The following is a 13,914-nucleotide window of genomic DNA, read 5'->3' on the forward strand; positions in this document are numbered from 1 at the left end:
GTGGGTTACCAACGACATACGTCTGCTATGATTAAAATTACCATATTGGGTAAAGTTTTTAATGCTCTCTGTGATAGTGGTGCCGAGGTGTCTCTCCTCGAATTTAACACTTGGAAATCGATTTCGTCTTTGATCTCGAGACCAAGATTGGAACCAGCATCCAATATTAAATTAGTAGATTATACTGGTTCGAGGTCTAAATCTGTTGAAGGAATCACGAAATTGATGATCAATTTGGGGGGGCATGATTATTATGTACAGTTTCTAGTGGTGAAAAAATTAAATGTACCCGTATTGCTAGGTTTAGATGTGATATATGGGGTTCACGGTGAACTAAACTTCGACGTAGATGCTTTCTTTTATCATACTCCCAATGGTAAAGCACTTTTGAAGTTCACACCTCTTAGAGAAGTAGATTCTTTGGGACCGGACTTGTCTTTGATGAACGTTTCAATGAATTTAGATCTTTCAGCAAATGAACAGTCGTCTTTCATGCACAAAGTGAAGGGTTCGCTGAACTTAGAAGAAAATTTAAATTCTCGATTCATAGACATGTTAAGCGCCTTTGAACAGATGTTTACTGACACACCGGGATTATGTAGAGAGTACGAACATCGGATGGTATTGGACACTGTTGAACCAATCGTGGCGAGGAATTACCCCATTCCTTATGCTTACAAGGATCAAGTTAGGAATCATTTGAACCAAATGTTGGCTTGGGATGTGATTGAGCTTTCACAGTCCGAATATCGTTCGCCCCTACTGGTGGTTCCCAAACCAAATGGGGGGATACGATTATGTGTAGATTTGAAAAAGGTTAATCAACACGTTAAACTCATGCAACTTACGCCAATGAAGATTAACGATCTGTTGACTTCATTTTTAGGCTGTAAATTCTTCACCTCGCTGGACTTAGGAAACGCTTATTGGCAAGTATCTTTACATACGGACAGTCGTAAATTCACGGCATTTGCATTTGAGGGTATTCTGTACCAATTTAAAAGAGTTGTGTTTGGTTCGGTGAACGGCACGGCTGTGTTCGTGGATGTCATGAATAGGGTACTGGGTTCATTTTTAGATTTTGTTGTGGTGTACGTAGACGATATCATCATCAAATCTAAAGATTTTGATTCACATCTAAGACATGTCAGTCTGGTCTTAGAAAGATTAAAATGCGCGGGTTTTACGTTGAAGCTAGAAAAATGTAGGTTTGCAGTGCAAGAGTTTAAGTTTTTGGGACATATAATCACGACACAGGGTTTCCAGAAAGATCCTTCCTACGTCGAAAGCATTGTTAACCTACGCAAACCTGAAAACTTGAAACAGTTGCAAAGGGTTCTGGGATGTTTTAATTGGTTAGCGAAGTATATTCCTAATTATGCCATGGTGGCACAACCGTTATATGAACTAGTGAAACTTAAGACGAAGTGGCATTGGACCACACAAGCTGAACAAGCTTTTATGCACCTGAAGGCGTTGGTAGTCCATGAAGTGACCCTTAACTTTCCAGATTTTGAGAAAACGTTCTATATTCAAACGGATGCATCTCTTGTGGGGATAGGGGGCTTTTGTTACCAGATTACGGATGGGGAAATGAAACCCTTAGGATTCGTCAGCAGGTTGCTTAGAACGTACGAAAAGTCATATACGTCAACTGAGATCGAAGTTTTGGCTATACTATATACGATCGAAAAATTTTCCACATTTCTTAAGGGTAGACAATTTGTTGTTGTCACTGACCACAAATCACTCACGTGGTTAGAATCTGCACATTCATGGAATGCCAGGCTGACAAGATGGTTTATACAGATCCAACAATATTCCTTCGTGGTGCAATATTGCAAGGGTTCGGACAACCTCTTGGCAGATACCCTTAGTAGAAACTTTCCAGATACACCTGATTCTCAATTTTTGGTAAATATTTCTGTAGTTACGCATTTAAATCAGAAGATTTTCACCAAGGAGGAGTTGATTGATTTACAGAGTGATGACGTGGGTTTGAGAGAAATTATTGATCATCTTAAGGGGATAAGTCAAAGGATCAATTCTCGCTCAAGATCTTGGAATCGAACATACTGCTTAAATGATGATGTTCTTTATATTAAAGACTTCCATGATGTTTCGCGTCACAGGATATGCATTCCTGTCAAATTGATAAATAAAGTTTTGGTGGCTGGACATGATGACATGGGACACTTCGGAGTTGCCAAAACTTTATCTCACTTATATCGGGTTTTCTACTGGCAAGGGATGAAATCTGATATTAAGTCGTATTTAAAAAACTGTGAGTTGTGTCAGCGTACAAAACCGAATAAACATCCGGCTAAAATTGTTGCTAGGTCTCATTTCACAGACATGCCGGGGGAGATTTTGTTTATTGATCTGCAGGGTCCGTTTGCGCTGGGGCCTAAACGAGAAAGGTTTTTGTTTACGGTTCTAGATGCAGCAACAAGGTATTTGGTGGCATACCCGGTGGTTAATAGCAATGCTAATACCATTGTGAATAAATTGTCAAAAGTATACTTTGTTCATTTGGGAATTCCTCAGAGGTTAGTTTCGGATAATGGGCCACAATTTAAGTCGAAAATTTTTCAGAATGCAATGAAAACATGGGGGGTACAACTTGTTTACACTCCGGTGTACCATCCGAGCTCAAATTGGGTAGAGCGCTATCATTCGGAATTGAACCGTTTGATGAGAATACTCTGTAATTCCAATCACAATAAATGGCCGGAAAAAGTACCTGAAGCTCTGCGCCTTCTGAATGGTTCCATTTCGTTACAAACAGGTTATTCTCCGATGGAGTTGAGATTAAACATGACAAAGAGTTTGACCGATATACCGACGCTGGGGGTCGATGCTAACAATGTCACGTGGAATGACAAGCTAGTCATGGCGAATCTGTCTAGTCTTAGTAAAAGGCAAAATAAATTGAAGCAACATAATGCTAAGATGGATGCTAAACCTGTAGTGGAAGAGGGTAAGCTAGTCTTCGTTAAGAATCAGACCTTAAGTGGTACCGGAGATAAGGTGATAAGAAAATATTGTGACCTCTTTGTCGGCCCTTACCTTTGTGTTAAGAACAGTAAAGATTCCACGCTTTCATTGATAGATTGTGTGACAGGAGAAAAATTGGATCACCAGTCGATAGAAAATTGTAAAGTTTGGAATTGTTCAGAGGACAAGGTAAAAATGTGGGTGAAAAGATTACTAGATTTGAATTTGGAAGGTGTGGATGAAATGTTACAAACGATGGGGTTTAGCTGTAAATCAGACGTTTTAGTTAAGGACAGTGTAAATAAAGAAGGGGTAGGGGAAGAGCAAGGTTAAAATTTCTCGTATGGGTAAAGTGAGATTGAGCCTGCGGCGGGCGAGTTGACCAAGTAGGTGAAATTTCTGCGGCGTACTAGCATGCGAGATGAGCCTGAAATCTTCCTGATTGCTCCAAAATAAGGTGAAACGTTTACAATAGTTATTAGGTCAGATAGAATGAATCTAGAAGCGAATTAAGAGTTGTTTAGGTAGTTCCATGGGGGTGTTGTTGAGTTTGCGGGTGGGGGCAGGTATGATGCGGTAGAGGTCAAGTTAGGTTATGCTTGCGGCGGGCTAATAGTCAAGTAAGTATAATGTTGCGGTGGGCCTAGGCATTCATTTGTTTCCTGCTCCAACCAAAAATATACAAGCCACTATGTTCTGCAAGACGCCAAAACACATGCGGGGTTCCTTCTTTCTGGAGAATGATGGAGTCACCAGAGTTGGTGATCCGGGATGTTTCATGTTGTAAACAATAAAGTAATATGTCTGTATATATCAAATATGTATATTAGTGAATATGTAGAATATGAATGTTTATTTGATGAAAGTCTAACTTTAGTATTGTAACAAAAGTTTTGTGTGAGGGTTCAACCCTATGTTGGGCGCCATTTATGACGAACTGTCATAAGGTATACTGGAAACTTAAGTTTCGTGTGTGTTTTGTTGAGGTAAAATAGCCCAACTCAGGTCCAAAGACGATGAACTCGTCTAGTGCAAAGAATTCACGATAGGTGGAATGCCTATGCAATATGAAAACTTTGTTGCTTTAATAGTTACGCGAAGAATCGCTAGATGGCTCTGACCGTTCTGCGCAGTTGAATTGTAAATTCCTTTGTTTGAGACCCGATTTTCTCGCGGTTTCCTTATGCACAAGGACATTTTGATGTGTCGGTCACTGCACGCATGGGCAATTCGCTGTTATGGCGCAAAATCATAAAACATACAGCGTTTTGGTCTAGATGCCTTTGGTTAATTATCAGCAAAAAGTTTATCTTATTGAGCATTACACTGGGTTCTTTAACGCATATACATATCTGTTATCGTGTGGTATTTAAATCATAAAAAATTGTTGTTTGGTAAAGACAAATGTGCTCTGCAAATATGACGAACAGTGATCGATAGGGGTGTGCAGCGGTGGAGAAGGACTTCCGGAAAAAAAACATGGAGTGAACAAAGCAATGTCACTACAGTGGAGGAAATCAGAATTGTTTCCGTGCTTTAGGGAGGAATCTTACATCTGCAGTTAGGACAAAACGGCAGTTAATAGCTTGAAGTGAAAGCACATCGCAAAAATAAGTGTTGGAAAGGAATGGAGCTCTCGGGAAGAGAGAGGTAAGAGTGGACTCGTGCGTACTGGACTCGTCGTTCCCGACACACCAGGTGAGGAAATTAATTATCTTAAGTGACTTTGAGAGAAAGAAAATTCTCGAAGATCGTGTTAACAACGTTTAAGCAAAGTTGTTTATGAGATAGCTATCTCGCGTGTGTTGAATTTTACGGGAAACGGTACTAGTACGCGTCACAGACCATGCGTTATCTACAAAATGGCCATCGACGCCATGTTTGATAAGGGCTCTGTGCACACGTAAAACGATTTATTTTCGTGCAAGAAACGCACAGCTCTAGTCAAAATATACTAGGAACATGTTCCAAAATTGGTTCAATGTCAAAATAAGAAGTAATTAGGACTTTTGTAATTCCTTTTATGGTATTAATGGTGCATGTTAAATGACTTTGATGGGTAAATTTTCGTTCATGTTTCGACAGTTCTTATTTTATGCCTCTTAACTTAATAAGGACAAATTGTCGATGCTTTCATACGCAGGTAATATGTGTTAAATTGAAAACAATAAACAAGTTTACTGTTTCTGGTGTTCATATTTACGTGCTAAAACATTTTCTTCCATTTGTACTTGATGTTTATGAAAATGTTTAACTGATTAATTCTTCTCTTTCAGAAGGGGGGAATTTCACATGTGTAATTTGGGTTAATGCTGTTGCTATGAAAAGGGGTTATTGTTAGTTGTAAATTATTTGAAATCCTATTTGAAATCCGAAGGTATAAAATTTTAATCTCCAGCGATCTGTACGCGTCACCAGCGTTACTAGGCAAAGTGTATCAAAATAAATAATTCAAACCAATGACATTTTCAACGTTTCAGGATCGTTGAGACTCAGTTATCGAGTCGTAGTTGTTGGGTTCAATCTAATAAATTTAATCTAATTGAATTTAGTCCGTCGCAAATGACCCAAAAAAGATTGAATGATTTGGCAATTTTGCATGTTCATAAAGAAATGACTAAAAATATTGACATTACCAAAATTGCAAACAAATTCATAAGTGCAAATGACGTAAGAAGGAATGTGTTTTATATTGAAAGTTAACATGTCATGATTATTATTATTATTATTATTTGGTACATGAAGTTAGTCATTTTGTAGTTTCTGTTCACAACAAAATCCTTGCATAGTTCTTTCTGCAATATAATTAAAATTATTTGCATTTATGAAGATTTTTTCATTTTAATTTGTATGAATGTGGTGTTTTCTTTTAGTAACGTGTTGATATTATCATTGCCTCTTGCAATTATTGTGCATGTAAGTTGTTTAAAGTATACAATACTTAATAATTACAGATCTAACCGCCATTGATATGCATGCACCCACAGAAATTTTGGAAAGTCGGCGCCCTTGCCAATCGGTTTGACAGCCCCTCCCGTCGCCCATGATCTGTGCACAACAATTTTATACAGTTATTATTTTACTTGCTTTTTATCAAAATGCATTTTCTTGTTATTTTCAGGAGACACAATGAACCAGTTCCTGAACGAACACTTCAGAGACATTTTGGACGAAATGAAGGAACCCATCGCAGTTGCTTTCAGTGCAGTCATCAAACAGTACGCCAACAGGGTGTTCACAAAGGTCCCGTTAAAAGATTTGTTTTTGTAATAACGCTCACCTATCACGTTGCTACTTTCACTGTGTTCAGTGCTTTCTTGAAATAAGAAATGTGCAAGTCATAAGACTAATAGACAGTGTTCATATCGAACTAAATGTTGTACCTTGGTTGTGCATTTGATAAATATACTGAAGGACAAATATTAACATTAAGAAAATAGAAAGTATATTAGATTCCTATACAAATATCATTTTGAAGATAAGTTTAGAATCAAGCAACATATTTCAAGTTAACTACTTTGTAAATACAATTAAAGATCTCAACATTAAAGTTTTTTTTTTTACGATGAAAAAAGTATACAAGCTAAGATTAAATACGATGTACCTCATCCTTATTAAAGAATGAACATTAGCGTACAAGTATGTTGTATAGACTTACTATCAAACATTGTGCTTGCTACTATGTCATTCGCCTTGACAAATTGCAATTTTAAAAGTTGAAGAAACCTTGCAATTTATATTTGCGCCATAAATATAAACATAAAATGTGTCTATAGTATCGTAATGCAATGTTAATACTGCGTTGGGATCGAACAAGAGATCCTGAATATTCTCTTTGGTGCTGTAGATATTCATCATTCATCTTCCAAATGGTTATCACTCGCTTGGCCTAAAGTATGATGTGCGAGAGGTCGCACTCTAGAAGAATGGCAAGAATTGACATGTACATGTAAATGGGTTTTATACTCTCCACGGCTGAACCAATATGGACATTGTTAAGAAGGATATTTCTCCCGTTTGAACGATGATTATTCCCACAGATTGTCCTTCAATAAGGGAAATTGTCACACATCTGACCTCCCTGTCAGAATTCACTTACCTCATGCACCACTGTTCAATAATCGCCCCCAACTTCCTTGCTCTCTCAATCCGCGATCCTCACTCCATCTCACTAACTCGACAACTGTTCCCGCTCTCTCTCGATTCCATCTGTCATTCCACAACCGCCTCTCAAGTCAATCACCTAACATTTACCTAATTACTTATTCAGCATTTGTTTCTCTGCTTACTGCTATGTTAAGGATAGTAGCAGACTTGCAACTTCTACCCAACGCCTTGGGTACGATACGCTATGACTGCAACTTAAATAAAACATAAGGGCATAGTAAAGCTGAAAAGGGTTAGTTAAAGATCCATGAATACTGGAATAATTATTTATATCACTCTTCATCTTATCTAAATTTAAAAAAAACTATTTTTAGGGGATTTATTTGCATGATTGCACCACTTACAATGGTATTATGTAATTAAAGTCTAATATGTCATTTCAAAAGCTAAAAGAAAAGCTAAACTTCGTTGGGTGACATGTGGTCAGCGTATCGAGTCCCATCGCCGCTATTTTATGACTTTCGAAACAGGAATTCGTTACTACTTCTTTTCGAATAGCTCCTCAATAGTTCTCACCGTGCGGAGTTACTACCGAGATAATTGGGACTTGCACCGGCAAACGAATCAAAGAGAGCTCGCACCAAAGGTGAAAGCGCTTAACATTTGGCTTCGTGGGCGTCAGAATTTGTTATCACCACAATAATTATATCAGAATAAGATGTAAATAAGTAAGTACCATCTTGCATGTACACAAGAAATACTTTCGCTTATATTGCTCAACTATTGTGGAAAGTACATTCACATTACTTGATGGTTTTGTTCTGAAATATTTAATCTTTTGATCAAATAAACATCTTTGATGCATGTTTTCAAATGGTAAGTTCGAAAAAGTACTTCGTTAATATCCTCATTACAAATTTCTCCACCTCTTAAATCAAGAATTTTGGCGTAGCTCTTCTCACTTGACTACCATCTGAGAGGAAGGTTGTGTAAATCACTGATAAACAAATTTTAGCTCTTTGTTCTTTTACAAAAACGACTGCCAATTTACTTTAAAGATTTTCGGTTGCTAAATCCAAATAGGACAGAGAAAACTGTTCATCTCTCAGTGCACCATTGTCTTCTGGGAACAACTTAGTCACAGGCGCCTCAACGCACGGTCATGAAAATAGGCGGCTGGGCGGAATTGCGCTGGTGCCACATGTGGAAACAGCAAAGCGAGAGCGGGACAAAAGTTACTGGTTCCCGTGCTCTGCGTGGCTAACGTCAACTGAGCATCAGACCCACCTGTCTCCGGGGTACTTTTTGTCATCCCTAACCTTTCGAGCAAATACTGTGAGTTTCTATCACATGGGTAACAAATACCAACTCTACAACGATATATTTCATTTTCTTAAACCTCCGAACGACGTGGCAACATCGCGAACTCTGCCACCCGCCTAATTTGATTGCCGTGCGTTTACTTCAGGAGAACAAGGCACTTTATGCAACCCTTCCCCCATTTCTCAAGAAGTATACAGTATCGCTTATGCCAATCTTCCCCTCTCAATATTTATGTTAAGTTGGATCTGCTGATGCGAGTTGTTATAATGCAACTTCTGTACCATGTTACAACAGAACTTATCATAAGCTCTTCCACAAGATGCTTGTAATTGTCCGACCCACTATTAGCTACCGTTGATGCTTTACGAAATGATGGCCAGGCAGAGAGGATAAGAATCATTGACTTTTATTTAAAAAATAATTTTTGATATTTTTTTATTTCAATCGGATTTGATTATTTTTTGAAAAAACACGCTTAAAATTGCTTATGTAATTTTTGGCACCATACATACAGATACATGTTTATAGAAAGGCTTTTTCTGGTAAACGGCCCTGTAAAATATTTGAACAGTTTGATTAAAGCAAATACAAAAATACATGTAAATATACATTTTTCTGTTTTTTCATACTGTAACTACTACGGAAATGTTTGTTGAGTGTGTTAATGAAAGTGTAATAATTTCAGTAACTTTTCTTTCAGTGAAAATAAAACATTGTGATTGTGCTATATAATTGAAACTAAATATATTTTTTATAGCGTTTTTAACTCAATTTTGGCAAAATATCAGCTGCCATGTTGATTTACAGTTTAATGATAATGGTACTGTTTACGGTTTAACATGATTAGTATTTTGTATATTATTCTAAACAAAATATTTGCTATTTTTTCCTATAAATATTATTGAATTTTAAATCAAGATAAATGTAAGTGTGTTTACAGTTCACATATTGCATTACCTGCCGTATGAGCTTCACCCCATCAGTACATATATTTTGTTTAATTTCTTAGAGCCTAACAAACACCATTAAATGATTACGATAATAATGTACTTTCACCAATAGTGAATCTGATATCTACAAAATCCTCATGTACATTATTCTACAAATTATTTCTTTAAAGTAATTTAAATAAATGATTTTTTTAATCACCTGATTTAAATCAACATAATCTCTATGGTCTAGAGCAGGAATTTCCAAACTTTTCGTGTCGCGGCGCCCTTAGTGTTTCAAAATTTTTCCACTGCGTCCAAATCAGAATGTTGGCCTATCTAATACTTGCTTTGATTGATTGAATTGGTGTTTTAAGTTCATTTCATGCACAATAAGGCTAATCGGAACTGGACCTACAGTTTAAAGTGAGATCCGAACCACTATGTGCCTACACCATGTAACGAACCCGTGACCCCTTTATTACATGGTGGCGACTCTAACACTACTCCACCGGTGAGGCCCTATCTAACACTTGTAACGATCTGTTAGTGTGCTTAGGTTGCTTGCCTTAAGTTAAAAAATAAACATATATTTCAAATTCAGAAATATTTTTATTGTAAAATGTTCTAAATAAGAACATGTATTTGGAACAATCATATCAATGACTGAATTTCAGTGAAAATATTGGAACATCTCGCGGCGGGGCGGCCCCGTACGCCTACAGGGCGCCGCCACGCACACTTTGGGAACCACTGGTCTAGAGATTACAATTTCTGTAAAACTGAGTCCGAGGTTTGAATCTTGAAGGAGATATTATTTTCTTTCACAATTACAATAACTGATCCCATTGTCGTCGTAATTAAAAATAGTTTAAAGTCCATTTTATGCTCAAATAGATTAATTGGAACTGGATTTATAATTTAAATTGGACTCCGACCCATTATGCAATGTGTCTCCATCGGGACCTGAACCTTGCACTCTTTGGTTACAAGGCAACGTGGTAAACCAGACCGGGGAGGTCCGCTGTGGTAAACGTGACGTTATAATAAATATGCAATATAAAGAAAAACGTGAATTTATTCTTGAGAATGTTAAAAACAACAACAAGAAACAGAACATTTGAGTCGCCAATAATATTCTGCATATTACATATCATAATTGTGAGTTTTCCTTCATTAATCGTCATTGATGATCGTCAACATTGAGATTAACTAAAAGTAACAGGAAAGCGGCACAAAATTTAAAAAAATATAATATACGTAGAATAAAAAAAAAATGTTGTGAAACTGAAAAAGAAAGGCAGTAACAAGTTGATATTTACTGCCTATTTTTTGTGCTTTTTGAAGTTGTCAAATATTGTCATTTTTGGCGCCAATTTACCTGTCTATTTAGCATGCTTTGTGGCTATTATAAACCCGCACCCTACTGATAACACGAAGTCAGACAGAAATAAACAAAGTGTGAAAATACCTACTTCAGTGTCTTCGTGCATGATACTTGCACAAACCATCAACGTCGTTTTGCGAGAATGCAGGGTGCAAGTTAAGAGGTGCACAATTTTCGAAATTGCCGCAAAAAAGTGGCACGCATCTATTTTTCCTACTACATCTCGAGGCACTGGTGTACACATGGAGGAGCTCATGCGGCTATAACTCTCCCGAAATTTCTGTCTTTGAACAACTTTCAAAAGGAAGCTTAAAAGTGGTAATTATGAAATATTTCCCCCCCCCCTTTGAAAAGAAACCTGCACCCATTAGTGTCTAGAGGAGAGTTACAAATCACTTGCATAATTTAAAGTTCAAGCTCTGAAGTGCAGTGGCGCAGGTACATTTTTCATATGGGGGGGGTACATTATTCAACCTCCCATATTATATATATATATATATATATATATATATTACTTAGGTATTACCTAGGTAAAATGTGAAAGCATGGGAAATATTCTATTTTAGAACAGCACACACAAATTTCTAGTTATTTAATGCAAAATTTGCACAAATAATTTTTATTTATTGTTTTTCTTTAGAATTTGATTATTTTAAAAACAGATTTTAAGACCAGATAATAATTCCGAAACATGTAAAGCTCTGAACCTTGTTCTGGGCTATTTTGAATTTATTGGAACGGAAAATCAGGAGTTCGAAATGTGAAAATTGTGAACAAAGACACATCTATTCATTTTAATGCAGGTTTCGATTTAAAGGATGTGAGAAGGATTTGTACCCTCTCTATCTTGAGCCATTCCAATGAGGAATAATCATCTCCCACCTACTGGATATAAAAACCATATTATTGAATATATCATACTTATAGAATTCCACTTCAGTTTAGTTCATTTTAATTTTAAAGTCCCATGCCTACGTATAAAAAATATCTTTAAAAAATCATGGCAAAGCATTTATTTGTAATATAATTAATTATCTGTACCTAATGACACTCTTCAAGCACTGAAAGTACTATTATTAGACATAACCAAACTGAAATCCTTCATATCTCAGAGCAAGAAAGGAAAACCACACGCTCACAAGTTTCTTTCTTTTCAATCTTTGGTGTACTTGAAGAGCCAGCCAAGGTTTATTTTTGCATGTAGTAGCATTAAATGTAGATACATGCATGCGTGTGTTTAGGGTGACAAGTCAATTCCTCATTCTCCGTGGCGGAGTAATTAGCATAGCGCGCTACGATGACAGAGGTCCCGGGTTTGAATCCCGGCCTGGACATGGGTGTTACTTCTGTGTCCCTTCATCAATTTCATATCTTATCATCACTCATCCTCACTTCGCGATTAGCGAAAAGTGGCAGAAATGCGAAGTAAAATAAATCAATCAATCGAACATTCCCATCTCACTCAAGGACCTTGTGAATCCAATCCAAAATCTACCAATATCTACAATTGAATGTGAAAGCGGGTTCAATGCAATAAACCTAACCTTAACTGATTAGATAAATCATTTAGAAGTTTTAAACCTACTCTTCCTTTGAATAAATAGATCCACAGTGCATTGTTTCCATGCAGAAAAATTTGCAAAAAATTGGATTAAGTCTAAGCATCACAGTGCCCTTGACAAGCCAATTGGCAAACCATAGAACCTGTAGTGAATCTCATTTATCTCGTGCATTCATCTGATTTTCTTACAGTTTGACTTTAGGGTTTAACTTATAATGGCATTGTGTTTTTGATTCATTCGATATCAAATTAGATTTCTAGCAATTAGTGTCTTAATTCTAAGTATACCTAATACATAGGTAAAAATAAGTTCTCCTTCCTCTGATAAAATCAGAAATCGCACTCTGTTTTAATGGCTGGGGAATATTTCATTTCACCTTGGAATGATATTGCGATGAGACGAGTAGAGAATTATCACAGCCACATATCGTCTCCTATGTGGTGAGGTCTTTCTCGTTCTTGTTTGTGCTTATTCTTGTCTCGGTTTTGGATCAGAAGTTATTACAACTTTTTTCTAGATTCACTTCATGCTCAGACAGGCTATTCGGGACTGGATCTCAGGGGCGTGCCGTGACCTTTCGTGATAGGCAAGCGATGGGCGAATTTTTCGTTTCGGTTAATTATAAAAATTTCAAATATAATATAGGCACATCCCTACTTACAATAATGTGCATAATGGTGACGTATCGGACTTGAGTGTGTGATGTGCATACGTACCGTAAAATCAAATCTTCGCTGCACAGTTTTTAAAGAAGGAAAACAGCCTTTCGGTATAACTTTTAAATTCCAACCATGAAGAAAATTATGATTTACCTGATATTTGAGGGCAACTGTAAATTAAATTACGTTCTTCTTTAACCCTGAAAATAAGAAACATCCTATTAGCATAAAGTTTCGATATTAAATAAACGGACGGGTTTCGGGTTCTTACTTGGCTAGAATTATGAATCATGACTTGTCTTCAGTTGGGTGCAAGCGCAGATGTGATTCTACAAACGTTCATGTCTTTGCACTGCATTATAAAAATTGCTCAAGTCGCTCAACGTAGCCTGTATAGTTCCATCAGTGGCGTGCTCAGGATTTTCGAAAGGGAGGGGTTATGTATACTTTTTCTTGGTAGTCCCCTCATTTTGTCATATTTTCCTACCTTTGACGTTCTTTTTAAGGAATACTTGTCGAAAGTGGGGTTATAACCTACATCAACCCCCCCTTGGGCACGCCACTGAGTTCCATGGTCCTAAATTTGTATTGAATAAAACGCATGGCCAACAAAATAATTTATTAAGATCATTGCTGCCACATAACCACATAATATTGTTGTACCGAGATGTTTTAAACTGCCTAATGAAAACTTTCCCATCCTTCTTAGTTGGTTTGGTTATGAACAATTCAGGACATGGTCGCTCATGGTTCACAATCTCCAACCTTTCACCTTATGTTCTCGAACTGAATGGTTTTGAAAGAAGGCCCCTAATAATCAAGTCCTTACCTGCAACACTGCAAATCGATGGCTCGTCTGGTATGTCAACCATGGCGAAAATTTTCAATGTAGAATCATACTTTTACATCAGGTACAAAAACACTACACAAAGAAGAGAAAAACACAGCAC

At 37.0% G+C, this 13,914-nt stretch overlaps 1 protein-coding gene across 1 annotated transcript in view; it reads left to right on the forward strand.

The window, feature by feature from the left end:
• The window catches only part of LOC145994033 (uncharacterized), a 49,984-nt gene extending 43,437 nt beyond the window's left edge, over window positions 1-6,547 (forward strand). Inside the window, exon 12 of the mRNA XM_083130115.1 lies at window positions 6,119-6,547. Within this exon, the coding sequence (XP_082986241.1) occupies window positions 6,119-6,267 (149 nt within the window). The 3' untranslated portion in view covers window positions 6,268-6,547. The remainder of the gene's footprint in view (window positions 1-6,118) is intronic.
• The last annotated feature ends 7,367 nt before the right edge of the window (window positions 6,548-13,914 follow it).

This window comes from Lepisma saccharinum, chromosome 10 (assembly GCF_977018435.1).
Source record: "Lepisma saccharinum chromosome 10, izLepSacc3.1, whole genome shotgun sequence".
Lineage (NCBI taxonomy): Eukaryota > Metazoa > Arthropoda > Insecta > Zygentoma > Lepismatidae > Lepisma > Lepisma saccharinum.